The following is a 22,095-nucleotide window of genomic DNA, read 5'->3' on the forward strand; positions in this document are numbered from 1 at the left end:
GGTTGTAGGGAGTCAAATTGTGGTTCTCCACACATGCAATGATCTTGATCCAAGATTAAAAAAATAAAAAAAAAAAATTACCTAAAAGATATTTAAAAATTAAAACTACCATATCCAAGGCAGTGATTGAGAATACTATTATTGTAGTACCTTGGCTTTCGAGTTTGACACCAAAGATAATTTTAAAACAACATAAAATCATTTATTATTAAATTTTTTTATGAATAAAAAAATGGAGTCTTTGGTGTGACTCATTGACCTCGTGCTATATGACAACAATAAATAATATAACGTGTATCATTAGAGTCTTCATGGGTATATCATCGTTGGCATCTAACCATGAAATACTCTCCATGCCTATTCTTCTAGTAATGGGGACCAAACCCACTTGTTTGCAAGCATTAGAATTTAGACATAACACACCAATTTACATAACAAAAAAACACAAATGTGGCAACATGATACATACCAAAATGCCACCTAAGTTAAACCCTTTTTTTCAATATTTTTGTTTATGTTCCTCATCGAAAGCCACCTTGAAACTTGTTCCTCATGCAAAGCCTTACTCACCATGTCACGAAAACGTGTCCAAAACTCACACCCTCCACCTCTCTATATATATTAAACCACAATCCCACATCTCTTGCACCATCTCTATCATCTATCTTATATTTTGAGAAAACCCATTGATCATCTTTTCTCTCACTCAAATCAAAAGAACTCACTCAACCATGGCTGAGCGTGATCGTCCAGTACACCGGCTCCAAGTCCACCCACAACACCAATATGAGGGTGGCATGAAGTCCCATTATCAACAAAGGGGTCCATCAACAACCGAAGTTCTAGCAGTCCTTGCTCTCCTCCCTGTGGGTGGGACACTGCTTGCACTTTCTGGCTTGACACTCCTTTGTAGTGTCATTGGGCTAGCTGTGTCCACACCACTCTTCATCATCTTCAGCCCAGTTCTTGTCCCAGCTGCCATTGTTATAGGCCTAGCTGTTACTGGGATTTTGTGTGCTGAAGCTTTTGGGTTGACTGGGCTTTCATCACTCTGTTGGGTCCTGAATCACATTGGGATGAAGGCCAGAAGGGCTCTGCCACAAGAGGTGGACCAAGCCAAGAGGCGCATGCAGGACATGGCAGGATAAATGGGCCATAGACTAAGGAGGTGGGCCAAGAGATTTAGAGTAAGGCCCAAGGGAGGAGGAGGACATGAGAGGCATGAGGTTTTCAACTTGTGAAGTCACATCTTACTACTTGGAAAAAGAAAGAAAGATCAAGAAAGAGAGAATCGTTTGAGAAGTAAAGATGTGAGAGATGGAAAAGAAATAATATTTTATGTTTGTTGTGTAGATGCACATGTTTGTTTTATGTAATTGTTGATGTGTTTTAAAGGTAGATAAGTTTGGAATTGAAGTGCTCTTGAGAATTTTGTTTTTGTTTACTATTATTATTATTTAATGTTCTATATGTTTCGCTTAAAGTGTTTTCAAATGCTTTCATTTGGAAACACTTTCAGGTGTGTTTGGTGTGACAAACACATATCACTAAAAATTGCGGTTCTTGGTCCGGCAGTCCAAGCTAGCGAAGTGAAAGAGAGATAGATAGAGACAGTGAGGCATATACATTGAAGGGAAGTTAAGGCATACATACAAGTTGTAAGTTGTAACATAAGGAGTGCCCTTTGGAGAGATTCATTCATTAGCACCACCCAAATCATCCATCAAGTTTTCACAACTTGAAGCTTGAAAAAAGCAATGATAATAGGGCGTCAGTAGTTTAGAGTATATAAACATAGGAAGACCAAGCAGCTGTGAACCCATTTAGCAATTCTTTATAAGCACTTCTCTGGTACTTTATATTAATAGAGGCCAGAATTTCTTTAGGTTGGGTTCCAAAATAAATTTGGGGCCCTTGACGACGGTACTTTTTAAGGCTGCATTGCCTCAAAACACATTTCTGGCCGCAGCGTTTGTTGATTGCAATTAAAACCCCTGGGGTTTTACCCGTTATCAAAAATTGTCCACTAAATTCATTTAAATTCTATTAATTATTATTTTTTTTTTGATAGGTTTTTAATTCTATTAATCAGTGTAACCTAAATTATTTTAAATATAATGAACAGCTAAATTCTGCTTTATAAATTATAATTGAAAGAAAATGGTCCTGTGCATAACACAAGACAAGGATACTTTTTTTTTTTTGTCAATTTGAGTTAATAGAAATGGGGGATGGGTCAGTTTGAACAATTCTAATAGTAGCACAAGAAGTCAGTTATCCCAGGATCTTTTTTGCATTTTGCCCCCATATTTTGCTAAGACAACCAACCAAACAAAAGCCAAGGCATATATGTAAACTCTTTTTTTTTTTTTCCCATTAGATGGTTGAGAACACAAAATTTCCAGAATATATAGCCAGATGTAGCATCAAATAACAGGGACAAGACCAAAATTTTTTAACTGCAGGCAGTATAAAAATAAATACTAAAACCGCCGTAGTAACAGAGTTTGTGATTTAAGCAAGGGATGAAAAATGGGGGGGATCATTGAGATGTAAGTTCGGATTGGGTTGGAGCTTCAGTGTCCATAGAAATAGAAGCAGAAGCAGGGTCAGCATTTAACTTGGAATTGTCGGGTATCCAAAACGTGAGAACAGTTGATGCAGCAACAAACATGGCTCTACGAGGAGCCCACTTTAAGCACGATGCCACACCAATGTGACTGTTCCAGCTTGCCACCTGCAAACTCAAGCAAAATAATGGTTAGTCAATATGATATTTGAGCATTGCTCATTGTGGTGATCCAACAGCATATTGTAATCAATTTGAAAAGAATGGATATTAAGACCAAGTGAACTAGGATTTCTGCAACGTAATTGCATACATAGGTGGCGAACTGCTGACACTGACATGACAAGGAAACACGACATGACCATTCTTGAAAATTTTCAATGAAAATTGAAAATTTTCGATGATGCATGCAGAAGTGTTCTTAGCATGTCCATATCCATGTCCAACTTGTGTCTGACAAGGACATGTCGGGGATTTTGGAGTATCCTGTGCTTATAAATTGCATATCATCAGAAAACATTTTATTTTTTTAAATGGGTTTCCACTAAAAAGAAATTTAATGATATCAAATGCTCACAAGACAATGCATGTAGATTCGCCATTATAGCTAGGTAGATATTTATCACATAAGCAGTATAAGTTAGTTTTTTGATCCCTAAAGAACTATCTTAGGTAAAGCCTTTTGTATCCACTATTAATGAACTCCCCTTTACTCCAAAAATAAAGTAACTCTTCAGTTTAGGGAGCTATTGAGCTCAAGACCATACAAGACACCATAAAAGGGGTTTTAATAATTATCCTAACCCACCAAATCAATTGAGCGCAAGGTTTTGGAGAATTGTCCATCCTGTAGTGCTCGATATATGAACAACAAAAGAGACAATCCCTTGAGATTTCTCTTCTACAGACAATAAAATCTCACAAGAAGTTGAGGTGTCAACCCACCATAGGTCAAAATAAAATAAAAATATTATACTCTGACACAACATAACTCAAAATAAGGGTGATGTGAAAATGTTGTGAGATTTTGTCGTGTCCTAGACTTTCTCTAAACAAAATATTAAGCTCCTAAAAAGTCTTATATGCACTTCTATGTGATAGATGAGCACAAGTTTTATCAAAAGAACTCCATAAGGCAGAAAATTAAAACAGATTGATACCTCATTTCGCCTGTTTATGCTCCAAGCATGCATGGTTCCATCTCCTGAGCCTTAAAAGAGAGAAAAATTAAGCTTAGTTCTGATACCCGCAACAAGATACAGATGAAAAATCAATATGGAATTTGCATCTGATTAGCATTACTAAATTGCAAAAAAAAAAAAAAAAAAAAAAAAAAGGAAGAAGAAGAAGAAATCATTGATGCTAAAATCAAATTTGATGTACGGTCATCTGTCAAAAGTTATCAGTGAAAAATGACTTAAAAGTCTAGCCAATTCCTGAAAAACATGTAGATAAATGTTCTCAGAATAAGGTTATTAAGGATTGGGGCAGAATTACGTGGGCTGCAAACTACAAAGTATTAAAATTAGGTGCAAAATATATATATATAAAGTAAGGTCTGGCACAGAACAATATGGGCAACAAAGAAGTAAGGTTAGTTTGTGAAAACTCCAATGATAAATATTTACAATTGGTATCGAATAATCATTCTAGTATTTAAGAAAGAAAACAAAATTTATAGTTCTATACATATAAAAGACAATGCAATTTCTATTGTTCATCTCTCTTTTTGGAAAACAAATTTAGGTAAGTTGGAAGTAAATGAGTAGATGAGAAAAATCTGAACATGGACTAGATGCTATGTGTGATTTTGTACAGAAAATATTGTAATTAAATACCTGAGACCACGTACTGGCCATCTGGTGTAAATGTTGCCTCTATATTTGCTGTTGGAGATGGTTCCAAACTGAACCCACAACGCTGCACAAGGGAAAGATTGAAAAGTTAAAATAAACAAAGTCTATATATCACAAATACAACACTAGCAACGAGACAAATTTATGACAAAGATTATAAAAAAAAATTTGCGAATTTGGGTGGTCAACCTTCTCTCCTCCATATGCATCAAGAACATATATATTGTTATTAGTCGTTGTCAATAGCATTGATTTTCCATCATTGCTAAATTTGATATCGCAAACTTCAGCAGTATCTCCACCAACTAAAAAGGTGTCAAAGGGACCCTGCATTTGGAAAAATGATATTAAGGTTTTTACATACATATTGGAAAATGGAGAATCAGAACATTCTGTGTAATGTAAGAACCTTGTCATAGGAACGTGAATCAAACAATTTAATAGCACCCCCTTCCATTGCCACAGCAAAAACAAGGCCTTGTTGGTCATATGCAACGGTAGGTCTACCACGCAAGCGAAGAATCCCCTGAAAACTATAATGGTAAGCATAAATCATAATTGTAGTTTTTTTTTTCCTTCTTTTTTTAAAATATTTTTTATTTTATTTTTATTTTTTACATGTGAAAATGCAGAAAAAATTAAGGGATACTCCAACTTCTATCTCTTGGTGGACCTTCAACTTGTGACCTTACCCTCCATCCCATTATTGAAGAGGAGTAAATGCCATTTGAGATATCATTTGAAAAAGGAAACGAAGGAACCAGTAAAAATAATTAAGAGAGCTTATTGGTAATTATTTCAGCTTCTCTCGATTACTTCTCTGGCATTCAACCCACAATTTTCATATGATCATAAGAAACAAGAAACCAACCTGGCAAGCATTTACACGAAGATCCCATATTCTAACACTGTGATCAAGAGAACCGGACATGAAGCTATCATTGATCGGAGACATGCAGAGGGAAACGACTCTACAACAAAAGATTGTACAATATAATCAATAATTCGGTATCACAACGTAGCAAAAGAAACACCGGTAAAAAAAAAAATACCAGTATTGATAAAACAGGCCAAATAGAGATTAAGAGGTTGTGACAGAAAAAGAAAGGTTTTTTTTTTTTTTTTTTGGGTGGGAGGTTCTAAAACATATTGAGCAAATCTTGAAAAGATGAAGTGGCTTTGAATGCATATACTTTGTATTGGTTCTTTCTAACTTTATCATTTTCTAAGTGGCTTCTTGCCAAAAGGTAAAAAATCTATTATACTGTTCTAAATGTACCATTTATGATAATGAGCATGTTCTTTTACAAACAGATAAAAAGTTATTGAATCATCTTTCCAGATTATAAAACATCAGTACCATTAAGTCATGGGTTCCAAACCTCTCTTTATGCCCTTTGAAGTAACGAAGGCACCGATTATCATACATTGATAGATACCGCAGGGATTCTGGCAAGTTAAACCAAAAGGAAGAAAATGACATCAGTTCTCACATACAACCACCGAAACAGGAACTTCAAACCATCTTCTCTTTAAACTAAGAAACTCACCTCCAGTGGACTCCAAATTGTATCTTGAAGAACATATAACAGAGTTAGGGTGGTGGGTAAAGCATATACGATCAGCACCATGCTTCTTATGATACGTGGTCTTGACCAACCTGATGTTCATAACAAATGTTATTATTATTTGGTTTAATAGAAGGAAAAATAAAACCATTGCACTTGGTTATGTATTGCATATCAGGTTACATTTGAAATCACTATTTGCATACAAAAGGGAAGTGTTCCAAGATTGAATATCTCTTTCATTCAATCATCCTCACAAACAATAACATCCTCAGATGGTGATAGCAAATATTGTGAAATCTTATGCAGAAAAACCAAGTGATAAAGCAAAAGAACAACACTCCATCTACACATATCACTAAGTTCAACGCGTTCATAAGCATTAGTCCAAATGACAGTATTGTACTCCAATTTTAAAAAGAAAAAACCGTATGCAACTTTGAACATGGATTTCAAAGGGATCAAATAGGAAATAACACTCCCAATCATAGAGCTATAATGAAATACATGATCAATCAACATTTATCAAATTTGAAAAAAGATTCAAAAAGAAATGGCTTGATCCTCATAGGTTAATAAGCATATTATATACATTTGAATTCTTTGAAAAGGGCTTGTGCACATCTTCTTATGTGTCATTCCCTTTTCCTTTTCTAATAAAATTTTTACTCATGAAAAAAATTAAGCATATTAAAATGATATCTTATAAAATCTATAAACTCTTATTTTCTTTAAAACATACTTTTCATGCCTGAAATTGGTCCAAGTTTAATTTTTTAACCCTCATATTTAAAAAGTTACAATTTTGTCCCTTAAAATTTAAAAATTCATCTCCCATTCATGTACCATGAAAAAGAACAAATAGCATACATGGCAGATAAATGACATGGTGCATTAAAAAGTTGATGTGGCCCGAAATAAGTTGATGACAGATGTACAGATGGAATGAAGAAATTGAAACCTACTAAATTATCTCATTGGAACACAAAAACCGAAGTTAGGCCGAATTCGAGGGACAAAAAGACTTATATCATCTGTTGGATTTTCTTTCTTCTATTAGTATAGATTAGGGGCTGCTTATGTCTTTTTGTTTCTTTTTCTTTCGTTCACTACCGTGAACTTTGTGTGCTTTTCTTGCTATTCTTTTATTAATAATATTCTCTTCTTACTTATCAAAAAAACAAAAAAAAGACTTATATCATCAACCTATATACCATATGCTATAATGGATTGGGACTTTCTAGAGTTCTTACGGTAATTCCATCATGGAATTGCTAAAATCCTATCTATTCATCTCGAAATGAGTGAATCGGATTTTGCCTCATCATCAACATTTAAACAGACATTTACCATCACCATTACACTATCTATTTAAATTATTGATAATTGAAGCAAAATCCAATCCGAACATTTCAAATTGGATGTATAAGATTTCAGGAACTCCATGGTAGAGTTATCTAAAGGATATTAATACTACTGAGTTTGATGAAAAACAAGGGTAACTACCAAAATTCAGTATCAGTGGTCTAGTTTTGATGTGTGGCTTTTTTGGCACTATCCATACTTTATTTTAGCTATTATTTTATATTCTTTAACATAGAAAATTGTTGGTTCAAAATCAAAATTTTCATTAAGTTTACAAGAATAACGGCAAACGGGCAATTTGATAATTTCCCAATTTTCTATAATGAGCCATCCCTTTGTGTTTTGAGTCTCAATAACATGGATAGTGTGAGATTGATTTTAATAATAAAATTACTGTAACTTAATTTAAGCAACGAGGGTGTGATTGCTTAGTGTTTTTCTCTCAGGTTTATTCACTGTTTTTAACAAATTGAAGATCCAAACTTTTCATTACCTAAACCCATAAACATCAAACAACCCTTCAATATCTCATCAAAATTGGTATAAGAGGCCATTAAACCCCCAAACAAAGAAACAAATTTGCTGAAACATGTAAGAGTGTGCAAAAAGAAAAAAGAAAAAAGAAAAACTGACTTAGCATTAGCAATGTCATAGAATCGCACAGAATCATCCTCACTGGCCGTAACAAGTAAATCTTCCTTCCTATGAAAATCAATTGAATTTATCTTCCCAACCTGTAACAATTTATCAAAAAAAGCACGGTTCAAGTTTACTATCAATTGCTAAACTTAAAGGAGAGCGAAGAAGAAGAAAGCTTACGAAGTCTGAAAATACAGCTCCAATGGACATGGTGCGCACCGTATCGTCGTCGAGCTCCGTAAGCGAAGTCATAATTTCTTTTCTTTTTGTTTTGTTAGTAAGAGAGAGAGAGAGAGAGAGAGAGAGTGATGATTTGATTTGAGATACAGAGAGAGAGAGAGACAAGAGAAGAGACAACAGTGTGTTTTTAACCTGACTGGCTGAGACTCACTCCGATTCTCAAAAGGATTTCAAGACCCAAGAAGACAACAGAGACTACGACGCGCCGTTTTGTTATTAACTTGTTGGGCTGGGCTGGACTAGGCATATATGGATTATTAAAGACGACATTTTCTAATTGGGCCCAAAACATTATTTGAGACAATGAAGTCCTACAACTCTTGTATGATAAACCCAATCCATCCCAACACAACCAAAATGCTTTAGGTTAGTTTTTGGTAGGTTGATGGGTTGGATTGGTTCTCTTTCTTTTTTTTTCACCCTTTTTTAAGCTTGGGTTGATTGGATTTAAAATAGTTTTAATAGAATTTAATTTAATATATTTTGGTAGCGTAAGATTTAATTTTAATGAAGTTGGAATATTATACTTGATTGTGTAAATTTTATTCATTTATTGAGTGATATTGTCACAATCTAAACTTGTACTTTAGAATGATTGACATGTTAATATTAAGTTTACCTCAATACAAACATGAACCAACTAAAGTGGAAAGTGCTTATCAAAAATCGTTTCTTGTATTCATTTTTATTTCCTTTGCATAAAAGCCTTAATATACAAAATTGATAAAAACTTTGAAACTTCATTTCATTTCAAACTTTGCAAGATTACAACTTGGTTGTAACTTAAGATATTCGTGTAAATATTATATAACTAAATGTTTAGCAAACTCTTATTTACAAGCCTAATCCCAAAGACATATAACTGAGGTTTAAAACAAACTAAGGTTTCAAAATACACTTGTGCTCAAAAGGATCAAGTACATCTTGATACCTCTTATACAACAAAAGAGCTAAACTACTATAAAAAAAAAACTACACATTTTAACAAACAAGAATCACATATTTCTTACCACCTCTAATACTCTCGCTGCTTCTAGAAAAGAACCTGTGCAGTAAAATATAATAGGGTGAGTTGCGAAACCTAGTAAGGTTTTAAGTTTCATGAGTATTTAATAAGAATGCATATAAATCAAATATTTTATGGATATGTTAGTTTTGATAAAATAATCTTCATACTATTCTTTATAATAACTTATGAACTTTCATACGAAAATACATCATTTTCCTTTCATATAATAATAAAAGGACATAATAAGGAACTTAAACATAATTCAGTAACCTTAACTTTAAATAGACTATAAAATACTTTATCATAGACTTTCCATTTGACTTATAACACATTCAACACACCTTTCTTACCATCATACATTTCTTATAAATTCCAAATAGCTTAATAGCTCATTCATAATATATTAGTTAGTCCAACTGTAAGTTTGTCACAATTTTGAGAGGTTTCTAGCACATTGTGCCAAGTATCTAGCATTCCCACAATGCTAGGTAATCCCAAGATCATATCAGAAATTATCACACTCCTTTCGGTGTGATCAGATCATCAACCATGGGGGTCGGTTGGCATTCTCCACAAGTTGGTTGTTCCCAATAAAGGCGAGTACAGTAGAGTTCTCACCACTTATAATGACCAATCAATATTTCCATGAAAATGCTAGTACTATAACTCTTATTGGTTGAGTTCAGATCATAACAATAGAATAACCCAAAAACTATATATTTTCTGATAATTATTCTTTTAAATAAATATTTCATAACAGTAGCATATCCACTTCATTCTTAAATATTATGTTTGTGATATAAGTAATAGCATTAATATGCTAGAATTATCATATATATATGATTCAACAATTCACAAACATATATCTTTTCTTAAATCATGCTTATATGTAATAGGTTTAATTAAAAGGTTTTAATGCATAATAAATTTTCTAAACAATCCTTATACTTATAAAACGCATATGTCACATATCCTTTACCTGAAAATAGAAGATGCGAGATATTTGTATAAGAGAAGTTCAAGTGTTCACGTTCTTGTTCTCGTCATCTAAATGAAGGAACAAAACATATTACTAACAAATCTTCCTAAGTATATAAACTTATACATGAATCACAACCTAACTCTCAACTTAAGAAAATCTTAATTCCCATCACACCAAGGTTCCCCAAATACAAGATACATTCATCAAACACATGATGTACCAAACCATAGAGAAACCAAGGCATACAAAATTTATCTATGATCTAGACATATGAAAAGATGAGCATGCTGATTTATAGCTCAAAAAATTCACCCTAAATTTAGAATTAAATTCTCAAAGTTAAGTATATCATTTACTATTCACTGCTTATTTCAGCAGCATATTTCTCATTTATAAAATACAAATGAGCTATCTATTCACATCCAATTTTCATGAAATTTTACGTAGCCACTCCTTTGGATGTGTAGTAGATACCATATCAATTTTGGAGTCAAAGTATAAAACCATGATTTAATAAAATTCATACAAGATAACATACTCAAATCTGTTCTAATAGAATTTCATTCAATTTAAAAATTAAACCATTATTTTTATATTAATCCAATTGCTGTAAGGCCATTTCCATTACAACCATGTGTGTTTTAGAATTCATAAGAACTACTCCTAGCATCCTAATTCACAAAATATGATTTGATCTAGCTTTTTCATGTTGTAAACACTAAATCTATCATAGTGACAGCTTTAACACATTTTTCACAAAATCATCAAATAATTGCATATGGTCTTCATTTCATGTGGGTATTTTTATACATATACTATACATGTTAGAATACATTAATAGGAATCCAATTGACCATAATATCTTCAATCTTTCAAATTGTTAACACAAAACCATAAATTCCAGCTTCTAACAATCAAATTAGAGAATATAGAAGAGAAATTAAAGAAAACAATTACACTATCAAATTACACATAAAAGAAAATAATCTTATTTACTTACCCACAATTGAAGCTGAAACTTTAGTAAGAATTTGATTTCTTCTTGGAGAGAGAGATATCTTTAGTTTTGATGAGAGAGAAACGGCTCTTGGTGAGAACAAAGAAAGAAGAAAAAAGAACAAAGAAACAAAAGAAATGGAATTCAGTGTAGCAAAGAAAAGATTAGGGAGAATGTTTTGGGTGGGGCACGTGTCTTGCTAAGGGTAATAGGGTGGATGACTCACCTATATACATTTTCAAAATTTACACTAACCACCCCTCCATAACCTTATATTCTAGAAGGGTCCAATGAATAAAATAATTATGCACATATACCCTTTACCTTTTAAAAATTTCTTTCTATATCATTAAAAACAGAACCTAACCTTTTATAATATCAAAATATTAATCATACAATTAAGCTAGGATATTACAGATACACTTATATAGTTGAATGAAAAGCTAGCCTTTTTATTTCATTATTTCTAATAAGACCCAATATAACATAATCCTTACGTGTTGAGTAAATTGATTTGGCTTTTAGAGCATCTCTAACAATTTCTCCAAATTTTTATATTATTTGGAGAGTGAACAATTACTTTTACTTTTTGCCTACTACTTTTTTAACTTCATCTTCTAACAGGTTCTCTATTCATTTGTCTATACTATTTAAATATTATTCATTCGTCCTTTTTTTATTCTTTCTTTAATCATTCTTTAATCTTTTTTTATTAACCGATTTATTAAAAGATCTCAAAGAAATATGGCCATTTCTTCACCACACCTGATCCAAAAAAAAAAAAAAATTAATATATATATATATATATTTATTTTCTTCACCACACAAACAAAGAAAATAACAACAAAGACCAGAGGAGAGCAACATATATGCAAGAAAGAAAAACACAGCATCGGTAATGGATCAAGCGGAAATTAACCTGATGATCGGCAGTAGATCAAGCAAAAATTAGCTTCCTTTTATGGTATGATTTGTGTAGATCTAGGAATAAATAATATGTGTTTGTTCCTAAAACTTCTCCAAGGTTGAGAACTTTGCCTTCAAATTTCTTCCTGGGATGAAAAATCCTTTGATTTTTTTAATTTATTTTTTAAAGTTGATCGTCGTTTTCTTCATCTTTTGCTGTGATTTTGATTTTTTTTTTTTTTTTTTGGATCTCAATTTCCTTTGACTTTTCTTTGGTAGTGGATCAAGCGGAAATTAATTTCCTTTTACTTTTCTATTTTTCAAAGCTTTGAGACAGAGCTTCTTTGTTCTCTGTTGAGAATTGCGAGAGAGTGGCGAAACCCAAAAGAAAGAGAGAGAGAAATAATATCTTAATCCAACCTGTATTTTTTTTAATAAAGAAAACGGCTTTGGAGTTCTCTGAAGAGTTATTGTAGTAAATCTAAAAAAAAAAATAGAGATGGAGAGGTTGTTAGAGGATGATTTTTCTATGTTTGGCCCTCCAAACAAGGCTTTAGAGGGAATATGGATTATGTTGGGTAGGAAGTTTTTTAATCTAACCCATGCACAATGTTAGTACATATTTGTGATGGTGATCACACCATATAATGTATTGTACTTTTTTTTTTTTTTGTTTTTTTTTTGAGAATCAAATGTATTGTACTCTTAAATATGCAATAGCCTCCACTTGGTAGATTATGTTAGTTTATAAATGTAGTATTGTTTCAGTAGAGGGATATAATTTTTTAGTATGATTGTAACTCTTGAATTAGATATATTTGCTCATTTAACAAATACGTCTGTTTTCAATGGTGCATGTGACCGGGTTGTCTATAAATTAATATAGGGACCCATTTGCATTTGGACGCAACTAATTCTCACTACTTCACAAAAAACATCTGAAAGGAAGCAAATTTAGAACATAATAAGAACAAATGCCACCAATGTACTCATCAAGAGTGTGACGTTGTGTGCACAAGTCATGTGGTTTGACTCACCGTACTCTCGCATTAGTTTAAACCCTTTAACTATTGTGACTTTTTTGTTGTGATTTTTGAAGAACTCACGTGAGCTTTGTGAATAAGAGCCGCTCACAATATTCAATAATAATTTTTTGATACAAAATAGAAATTCTACTCTAATTTAAGCTAAGTATATTTGTATATAAAACTCTTTCTTGAAACTTGACTCTTAGTCCTTACCTCCAACATCTTACAAATACTTATATTTGTGGAGTGAATTCCGTACTAAGAAGCAAGGTGGTGCAATATTCAATAATATTAACACGTCTCTCTTATCTACAGATCACATTGAACCATTGAACTCTCACAATAGTCACTAATTCGCAGTAAAACTCCATTTGGGTCAGCCTTAAATTCCGCCAATGAACACAAGCATTTTTTTTATTAAGTAATCAATGATATTGGGTTGTGAAAGCGGTCAACCGTACGTGGTGATTTGGTAAAAAGGCTTAGTAAATTCATTCATCACGTGAGTCCCTTCAAATTCGAATTGCTTTTTGTTAGTTACATGTCAATATTAACATATATCTTTTTATTCACGATCAACGCCATGGTGCCACAATATTCAATAGGAGGCCTATCTAATAATCCCTCACTTGTTTTATGTGGCTGAGTTAGATCGTACAAAAATATAAAAAGAGATTTTCTTTCCTTCTTAAAACCGTCGAAGTTAGTACTTCCTATGTTACGTTGAAAAGAAAGGTACTTCGTTTCTCAACCTTTTGCATAATAAAGCATATTATTGTAGGGAATTCAACCCGAAATTCCCTAAACGTGAGAAACAAAAATAGAGAAAAAACATACGTCAAAAGAAAACAATTACACGTACAAGACAGTATTTACGTGGTTCGGCAATTTGCCTACGTCTACAGAGTTGCAGGGATTTCACTATTATTAGGGAAAAATACAAAGTGCGGCCACAGTGTTTCTCTCTCTCAAAGACAACAACAAGACCGAAACCCTAATCACCAAAAACGATTTCTATATCCTGCGCACAGGATTCACAATGGGCTACAAAATGGGCCAAAGCCTCCATTCCATGGACTAAGCTTCAGAAAATCTCCCATTAAAAACCATGCAACATTATTTCGGATCGGATCGGGTCGTCAACCGAATCAAACACAACTAGGTTTCACAAAAGCTAAACATATTATATATATATATATATATATTTTAACCTTATATGGAAAAAAAACTTTTATTGCAAACAAAAAACGCAGCGGGTTAAAGCATTAGCATTGAAGAATGCTAATGCCAAATCTAAGAGTAATATAGCATTTTAAGCCTTAAAACTAACTGCATCAGAGGATTGTAAATGGCACTATTGCAAATTTTTTTGCAATAGTGCTACAGTGCAATTCTAAACATAGAATTGCACTGTAGCAAGTATTGTATCAGAAATAATATATTTTATGCATGTTTTCCCCCCGAAACTTCTTTCTCATCAATATATTCTGCACAGGGACTTCTCTCTTTATTCCCTCTCTGTTTCTCCATTTGGTCTCTCATCTTCGAAATTTCACACTTGGTCTCTCATCTCCGAAATTTCTCACTTCATCACCATCTCCGAAATTTCTCACCCGATTCACCCTCACCCATCTCAACCGATTCACCCTCACCCATTCATCCTCACCCATCTCCATCGCTGAAGCTTCACCCTCACCTATTCACCGATTCACCCTCACCTCACCCATTCACCGATTCACCATCGATTCACCCTCACCTCACCCATTCACCGATTCACCCTCACCCATCTTCAACTGATTCACCCTCACCCATTCTCAAGGGTTTTGGGTTTGGTTCAGATTTTGCAAAAACGAAGCTCCGTTGGTGTTGGGGGATTCAGGTCCATCGGTGTTAGTGCTGACTGAAAGGTGGGTTTTGATCAATGTATTAGAGTTTTGTGTTTGTGTTTCTTTTCTCTCTCTGCAATAAAAAGAGGGATTCAACTTGTCTTTGTGTTTGGGTTTTGATCAAAGAATTTTTGTTGATGTTTACAGAGTTTTTGTTGTTGATTTAGCATCTTCAGAAAGTTTGCTCAATTCATCTTCAATTACTAGTAAGTATCTCTCTCTATCTATTTCTCTCCCTTCTCTCTTTTCTCTTTGTTTCTGTACCCCTCTGTAAAACCGTTCTTTGATAAGCATTTTTTTTTCCTCACAAATCAATCAACAACTCCTCATTTCTACCAAAATCCCAATTTTATGTATGTAATTGGTGTTCTTGTATTCTATTTAGTATTTAGTTGCAACTCATAAATTGAATAATGTTGTACCGTTTGCACTTGTTAGTGTTTAATAGAAATGGGGTTCAGACTTCAGAATGTTCAGCTACAAAATTTTTGTGATTGCTAATTGGAAGGTTTTGCTGTGGCTTTCTGTGATAGCAAAAAGTAATGGTAACAACGTATAGAGAGAAATGATTAATGGGTTATATGTAGGATTGCTTAAATTGCCACAGGCACAGCTCAGTTAGTTTTATTAAGTGGCCATATTTGTTTGTGTTTTATTCTTTACAAAAGAGGTTCAGGGGAGTAAATTTTGTTGATGATATGAGGATTCTCCATAAAAGTTGCTAAACTTGTATTTTTCTGCATAGTCTCTTAATTTTTAGTTTCAACACCTTAGGATCTAGTCTTGAGCCCTTTTGTGATCAATCTAATTCAGTTTCTCCAGGTGTTTTTGAATCATTGGATTTCTGTCTTTGTAAACAGTTATTTGCTTCATTGTTTAATCTTCATTAAGAGATACACTGTGTGTGTGTGTGTGTGTGAGAGAGAGAGAGAGATATATATATTGTCTGATTGTAAAGATACAAATAAGAATTGACTTCATACACTAATTGACTTCATATACTAACTGTTTTAAGTTCCCTATTTAAAAGGGATGGTTAGGCAAGAAGACTATGAACAATATGGTAATTTCTTACAAGCGGATTTTGATTTTATGGAACCATTTTTAAGTGGGTCTCAAAATCCTTCAATGCCCATCCATTCTTTACCGGAAGTTGAAATTGTCACCTCTAAACGTGGTGGCAACTTCAGTGTAGATGAGGACCTCCTCCTCATCTCTGCATGGCTTAACATTGGCATGGATGCTGTGCATGGTACTGAACAAAAGGGTGACAAATTTTGGACGAAACTTTGGGAATCATTTTGCAAGAACAATACTTATGGAACCACATGTTCTAGTACCTCCCTATCAAGTTGATGGGGAAATATTAATAGGGAGACAAGTAGGTTTGCTGGGTTCATGGCTAAAGTTGAAGCTTGAAATAAAAGCGGTACAACTAACGAGGACAAGGTATAAAGTATATTGCAATAGTGTCACAATATTAATTTCCTTTATAGTTTCAAGACTCTAATTATTTTATCTTTTAAAAAAAACTTTAGTTGAAAGAAGCAAAGGATCTATATAATGCTACACCAAATCCAGCAACCGGCAAATACTTAGCTTTTGCTTATGAACATTGTTGGGTTGTGTTGAAGAACCAACCAAAGTGGAGTATGCCTAAGGAAAGATCAAAAAGGCTCCCTCAAACTCCAAGTTCAATCGATCAAGTTGATAGTAATGATGATGACACAGTGGTACTAGAGAGACCAATTGGTAGAAAAGCCGAAAAGGCTAAGCGAAAGAGGACAGATGGTGATAAGGGTTTCGATGATTATTTGGAGAAATAATTACAGTATGTTGAGGCATCACATGAACAAGACCAAGAGGCTCTTCGCATCAAAGCGGAAAAGCTTCGTCTTAAAACTATTAAGGAGGAGGGAAGAATAATGACTATGGATACAAGTGGCATGAATGACAAAGAAAGACTTTATTTTGAAAATCTCAAGGATCAAATCCTTGCAAGACAAGTTGGAGTTGACCCAAGGAACATGTAGATGTCTTGTTGTAACCTTATTTTGGTTGTAAATTATTTTGGGGTTGGGTTTGGCATACGTAGATGCCATTTTGTAAATAACCTTATTTTGGTAGTGGCTTATTTTAAGCGTAGGTTTGGAACATGTAGGTGATGTATTGTTCCAACTTGATTAATTGGAAGTAGGTTGTGCCACTTATGTAATCACATCATTTTTGTTTATATGAAAAACTTATGTATTTTCTATGTTTGATATCATATCTTCTACCAATTGGTTGTTCCAACTTTAAGTTTGTTTTCAATTTTATACTTCTGTTTAATTTTTTCTGATAGTTATTTGCCTGTTGGTATCTGTTTTAAGTCTGTTTAATTCTGTTGTGAGGGTGTTTCTTTGGCTGTTTATGATAGTTAAGTTTGCTAGCTGTTTATGTGGCTGTTTTACTGCTGTTTGTGTGGCTGTTTTACTGTTGTTTGTGTGGCTGTTTGGTGAGATTAGAAGCACTATGTCGTGTACCACTTAATTTTTTTTTTTTGGTGTGGTTGTTTGAAAGGGAAGGGGAATTCGTCATGGTTTTTTCATCTAGATGATATCAGAGCTCTTCTTCTAAATTGTCCTACCATATATATGCACTCTACTTAGGTCCATGTTCTCTTCTTCTTCACATATCCGCTCAATCATATATATGCACTCTACCATAAAAACCGTTTGCACATATCAGATTATCTCAGATCTTTCAATTGTTGTTGTTAATTTGTGAAACTTGCACTTATGGCCCACTTTGCCTGCTTGAAGATGCAAGAAAATGGAAAGAGGAAAAGATAAAAGAAAAAAAAAGTGGTTAATGCAGACAACAAACCTGAGAAATCGAAAAAAATTTCCCTGATACTACTGCTCAGCTTTGTTGAGTTGAGTCTTTTGTTTGCTGACCAAAAAAAAAAACTATTTTGCTTTGCTTTTCCAGCAACTAAAAGTGGGTGGTGAACTGGTGATTGAATTAGTATTTTGATTTTTGATTTCTTCATTGTTTTGGTTATGACTGTCCGGGCTAGCTCAGATTTAAGGATTTAGGTGTTCTTTAGTTTAGGATTACTTTATGTAGATTTGCTACTTTCTTGAACTTTCTTGGGCTTCTGTTTGTGCCAAGTATAAAGTGCTTGTCTTTATTCTTTTGCGCTGTAGTTAGCTAGCTTTATTGATAAATCATGGTAAAAATCTCTTCTTTCTTGTTCTAGACATATCTTTCACTATTGCATTTCTTATATAACCCACGTCGCATTTCTCCATTTTGATTAATTACCCACATAATGTATTTGTGTTTTTCGGTCATTTTCAATATAGCTTTAGTAAATAAGAGAGGGATCCATATAGATTCTAATTTGTTTCTTCAATTTTAGTCATTTTCAATATAGCTTATTTTTGTTCCCACTCCCAGATTGCATATTAGGCCATTACTTGGCATAAGATGAGCTAGCATTGTTAATAGTACGTTTGGTTTGAAGTAAGAACATTAAAACCTTAAGCTCATAATAAGAATTTGTCAAAATCTGTTATGAGGTTTTTTTAAGCTATTTAAGTGATATAATTTCCTGTTCAATAATAGTAATAATTTCCTAACACTGTTGTCTTCAAGGTTGTCTCTATGGGTCGCTCTTTTTTTAAGAAGTTGCTTTTTGACGACTCAGACGAGGATGAGATAATGAGGCGAGTTCTTAAGGGTTCAACTAAACAACGTAAACGTCGTCGGTATATCGAACGTGATCGTTTGGCAGGCCATAAAAGACTTTATCTTGACTAATTTGCCGACACACCAGTGTATCCTCCTAATTTATTTCGGAGGAGATTTCGGATGAGTCAAAAATCTTTTTCTCCGTATTCAGCATGAGGTAGAGGCATATGAATCTTACTTTATCCAAAAAAGAGATAATGCCCAAAAATGGGGTTTATCTTCTCTTCAAAAGATAACAGCTACACTTAGGATACTTGCCTATGGAGTTATAGCTGATTTTATGGATGAGTATGTGCGGATTGGAGAATCCACTACAATGAAAAGTCTGAAAAAATTTGTTAAAGCGGTGGTTGATATTTTCTCCAAGAAATACTTGAGGTCCCCAAACAACGAAGACATTGCTAGACTTTTAGCTAATGGGGAAAGACTTGGATTTCCAGGGATGCTAGGGAGCATTGATTGCATGCATTGGAAATGGAAAAATTGTTCGGTTGCATGGAAAGGTCAGTACTCTGGTCACATTCGTGAGCCAACCATTGTTTTGGAAGCAGTAGCATCGTTTGATCTTTGGATATGGCATGCATTTTTTGGGTTACCTGGGTCAAATAATGACATTAATGTATTAGAACGGTCTCCTATATTTTTTGAGCTCGAACAAGGATGTGCTCCTACAGTTAATTATTCAATCAATGGTCATGAGTATACAATGGGGTACTACCTTGCTGATGGCATATATCCGAAGTGGTCAACATTCGTTAAAACAATTCCATCTTCGCAAGGACACAAAAACAAATTATTTGCAAAAGCCCAAGAGGCGAATAGGAAGGATGTAGAGCGTGCATTTGGAGTGCTTCAAGCAAGATTTGCAATTGTGCGTGGACCTGCAAGATTTTTTAATAGTGAAACACTTCAAGACATCATGAAAGCATGTATAATTCTTCATAACATGATCGTTGAGGATGAGCGAGATGTAAATGAAGCAGTGGAATTAGATTATGAGCAAATTGATGACAATACTACTATACAACTGTCACGGGAGAACACAAATACATTTACGGAGTTCATTGTAACCCATCAATGTATTCGAGACCATAAAAATCATTTTCAACTCCAATCAGACCTCATTGAGCATTTATGACAATTACAAGGGGAGTTGTAGAAACTTAGTAAGTGTGTTTTGTTATGCGTGTGGTGTTTTATTGTAATTTGATATATGTACGAATCTTCTAAAGACAACGTTGATAGTTATGTATGTGGATTGCATCTATATATATGTATGTGGACTTTTGGCAGGTTGCATGTATATATATATGTATGTGGATTTAGGTTGAGTATATTGATATTAGACAGGTTGCATGTATATATATATATATATATATGTATGTGAATTTTTTAAGTTGGGAGGTTGAGTACATTGATATTTGGCAAGTTCTTTCTATAAAGAAAAATTGGCAGGTTCTATATGTGTGTGTGGATCATTAAAGTTGGCAGGTTGAATTTGACAGGTTCTATATGTGTGCGTGTGGATCAGAAAAATTGGCAGGTTTATGTATGTATGTATGTGGATTTTTAAAATTAGCAAGTTTGAGTAAATTGATATTTGGCAAGTTCTTTCTATAAAGAAAAATTGGCAGGTTCTATACGTGTGTGTGGATCATTAAAGTTGGCAGTTTGAATTTGACAGGTTCTATATGTGTGTGTGTGGATCAGAAAAATTGGCAGGTTTATGTATGTATGTATGTGGATTTTTAAAATTAGCAAGTTTGAGTAAATTGATATTTGGCAAGTTCTTTCTATAAAGAAAAATTAGCAAGTTCTATATGTGTGTGTGGATCATTAAAGTTGGCAGGTTGAATTTGACAGGTTCTATATGTCTATATGTGTGTGTATGTATTTGGCAGATTGTTTGGAATAGTTGTTGAATTTGACCCCAAAAAAAAAAAGGTTTGCTGGAAAGAAATGATAAAGGCCAGGGAAAGATATTTGACAGGTTCTTTTTCAAAAAAAAAAAAATTGGTAGGTTGTTTGGAAAAGATGTTGAATTTGACAAAAGAAAAAGAGGTTTGCTGGAAAGAAATGATAAAGGCTAGGGAAAGATATTTCACAGGTTCTTTTTAAAAAAAATAAATAAAAATTGGTAGATTGTTTGGAATAGATGCTGAATTTGACAGAAAAAAAAAAGGTTTACTGGATGGAAATTATATAAAGGCCAAGAAATATACGTGACCGCTGGAATCAAAATATTAGAATTACTGTTGAAAAAAATTGGCTGTTGGAACTTGGAAAGCCCAAGAAAGAAATTGACAGTTGGAAAGAAATGTGACCGTTGGAAACTTGGAACCATGCCAAAATCTAAAAAAAAATTGACACTTTAAAGAAACAATAAAGAAAGTTTAAAAAAATAATATTTTAATAAAAATAGAGTTTTGGGATGTGGAGGTATTGTAAAATGGTATGGTATAATAGAATTGTGGGTTTTTAGAATTGTAAAATAAAATAGCATTAGCATTTTTCAATGTTAATGCTCTTACAAAGGAGTGTCATAAACAGTAGCTTGCTCCAAGATAATATATATATATATATATACACACACAAAATGCCAATGCGAACTTAGTTATTGCAATTGTCCAAGATGAGGTGCGTGCCTGCACATAATAGAAAAAAAAAGAATTGCTTTTTGTCCATTATAATAATTCTGTTAATGTCACCATAGTCAAATAAATTCCATGGTTCCCATAAAAAAAAAAAAAAGAAAAAAGAAAAAAGAAAAAGAAAAGAAGGTGTTAGGTTCTAAGGTCTTAGGATTTTATGTATTTAGAACTCTAATTTGTAATGTTGGCAAACCATGATCAAAATAATGTATTTAGTCTTGTCTAGGCTTGCTCAAAGTTGGTTTATTATTGTAAAGTTGGAATCGAGTGGCTGCAGAAGTACTTGGGACTTTCGACCTGGCTTGATCGATCGAATGATAGACTCGATCGATCAAAAATCGCACAGGTTGTTTTTTTCTGCAGAATTTCCAACTCAACCCTACTTCATTAAACGTTTAGGGTTTTATGTTTTTACCCTAAGTATATAAACAAAACCCTAGTCACGTTTTTGAAGGTTACTCCAATTGTAATGTTGCTCATACATTGCTGTTTTGTGTAAATCTCTTGTGAGATCTTTGAGGAGTTTTCCTTTACACAAAGCTTAGGGTTTTCAAGTTGGAGATATTATCTACATCTTGATGATCAACTTGGTTGCTACCATTGAAGCTTAAAGATAATCAAGCGGGGGTGCTTGTAGCTGATTGAAGAATCCAAGAAAGAA

General features: G+C 33.5%; 2 protein-coding genes and 1 pseudogene across 2 annotated transcripts; 2 read left to right on the top strand and 1 right to left on the bottom strand.

Annotated features, from left to right (window-relative positions):
* The first annotated feature begins 644 nt into the window (after window positions 1–644).
* LOC112000809 (oleosin S1-2) lies at window positions 645–1,416 on the top strand. The gene has a single exon (XM_024032978.2). The coding sequence runs from the start codon at window positions 732–734 to the stop codon at window positions 1,146–1,148; it is 417 nt and encodes a 138-aa protein (XP_023888746.1). The 5' UTR covers window positions 645–731; the 3' UTR covers window positions 1,149–1,416.
* Window positions 1,417–2,348: 932 nt separating this feature from the next.
* On the bottom strand, window positions 2,349–11,392 carry LOC112000771 (protein ANTHESIS POMOTING FACTOR 1). Its single transcript, XM_065764730.1, has 13 exons — window positions 11,229–11,392; window positions 10,226–10,293; window positions 9,248–9,282; window positions 8,178–8,259; window positions 7,992–8,092; window positions 5,976–6,085; window positions 5,808–5,874; window positions 5,297–5,396; window positions 4,835–4,951; window positions 4,615–4,752; window positions 4,408–4,489; window positions 3,730–3,779; window positions 2,349–2,737 (listed from the first exon to the last, which is right to left on the bottom strand). Exons 4-13 carry the CDS (start codon window positions 8,247–8,249, stop codon window positions 2,543–2,545), a joined length of 1,032 nt encoding a protein of 343 aa, XP_065620802.1. The 5' UTR covers window positions 8,250–8,259; window positions 9,248–9,282; window positions 10,226–10,293; window positions 11,229–11,392; the 3' UTR covers window positions 2,349–2,542.
* A 7,301-nt stretch (window positions 11,393–18,693) lies between these two features.
* Window positions 18,694–19,921, top strand: LOC136063916 (uncharacterized; annotated as a pseudogene).
* Window positions 19,922–22,095: the final 2,174 nt, after the last annotated feature.

Source organism: Quercus suber, unplaced genomic scaffold (genome assembly GCF_002906115.3).
Source record: "Quercus suber isolate HL8 unplaced genomic scaffold, Cork oak 2.0 scaffold_22, whole genome shotgun sequence".
Taxonomy (NCBI): domain Eukaryota; kingdom Viridiplantae; phylum Streptophyta; class Magnoliopsida; order Fagales; family Fagaceae; genus Quercus; species Quercus suber.

Bases quoted from the DNA above. Each gene is read 5' to 3' on its own strand.
- LOC112000809 (XM_024032978.2), top strand. From the start codon at position 732: ATGGCTGAGCGTGATCGTCCAGTACACCGGCTCCAAGTCCACCCACAA.
- LOC112000771 (XM_065764730.1), bottom strand. From the start codon at position 8,249: ATGACTTCGCTTACGGAGCTCGACGACGATACGGTGCGCACCATGTCC. The intron at 6,086-7,991 runs GTCAGTTTTTCT...TATGAACATCAG, and splicing joins TATGACATTGCTAATGCTAA to GTTGGTCAAGACCACGTATC. The intron at 5,397-5,807 runs GTTTGGAACCCA...CTTTTGTTGTAG, and splicing joins TTCAAAGGGCATAAAGAGAG to AGTCGTTTCCCTCTGCATGT.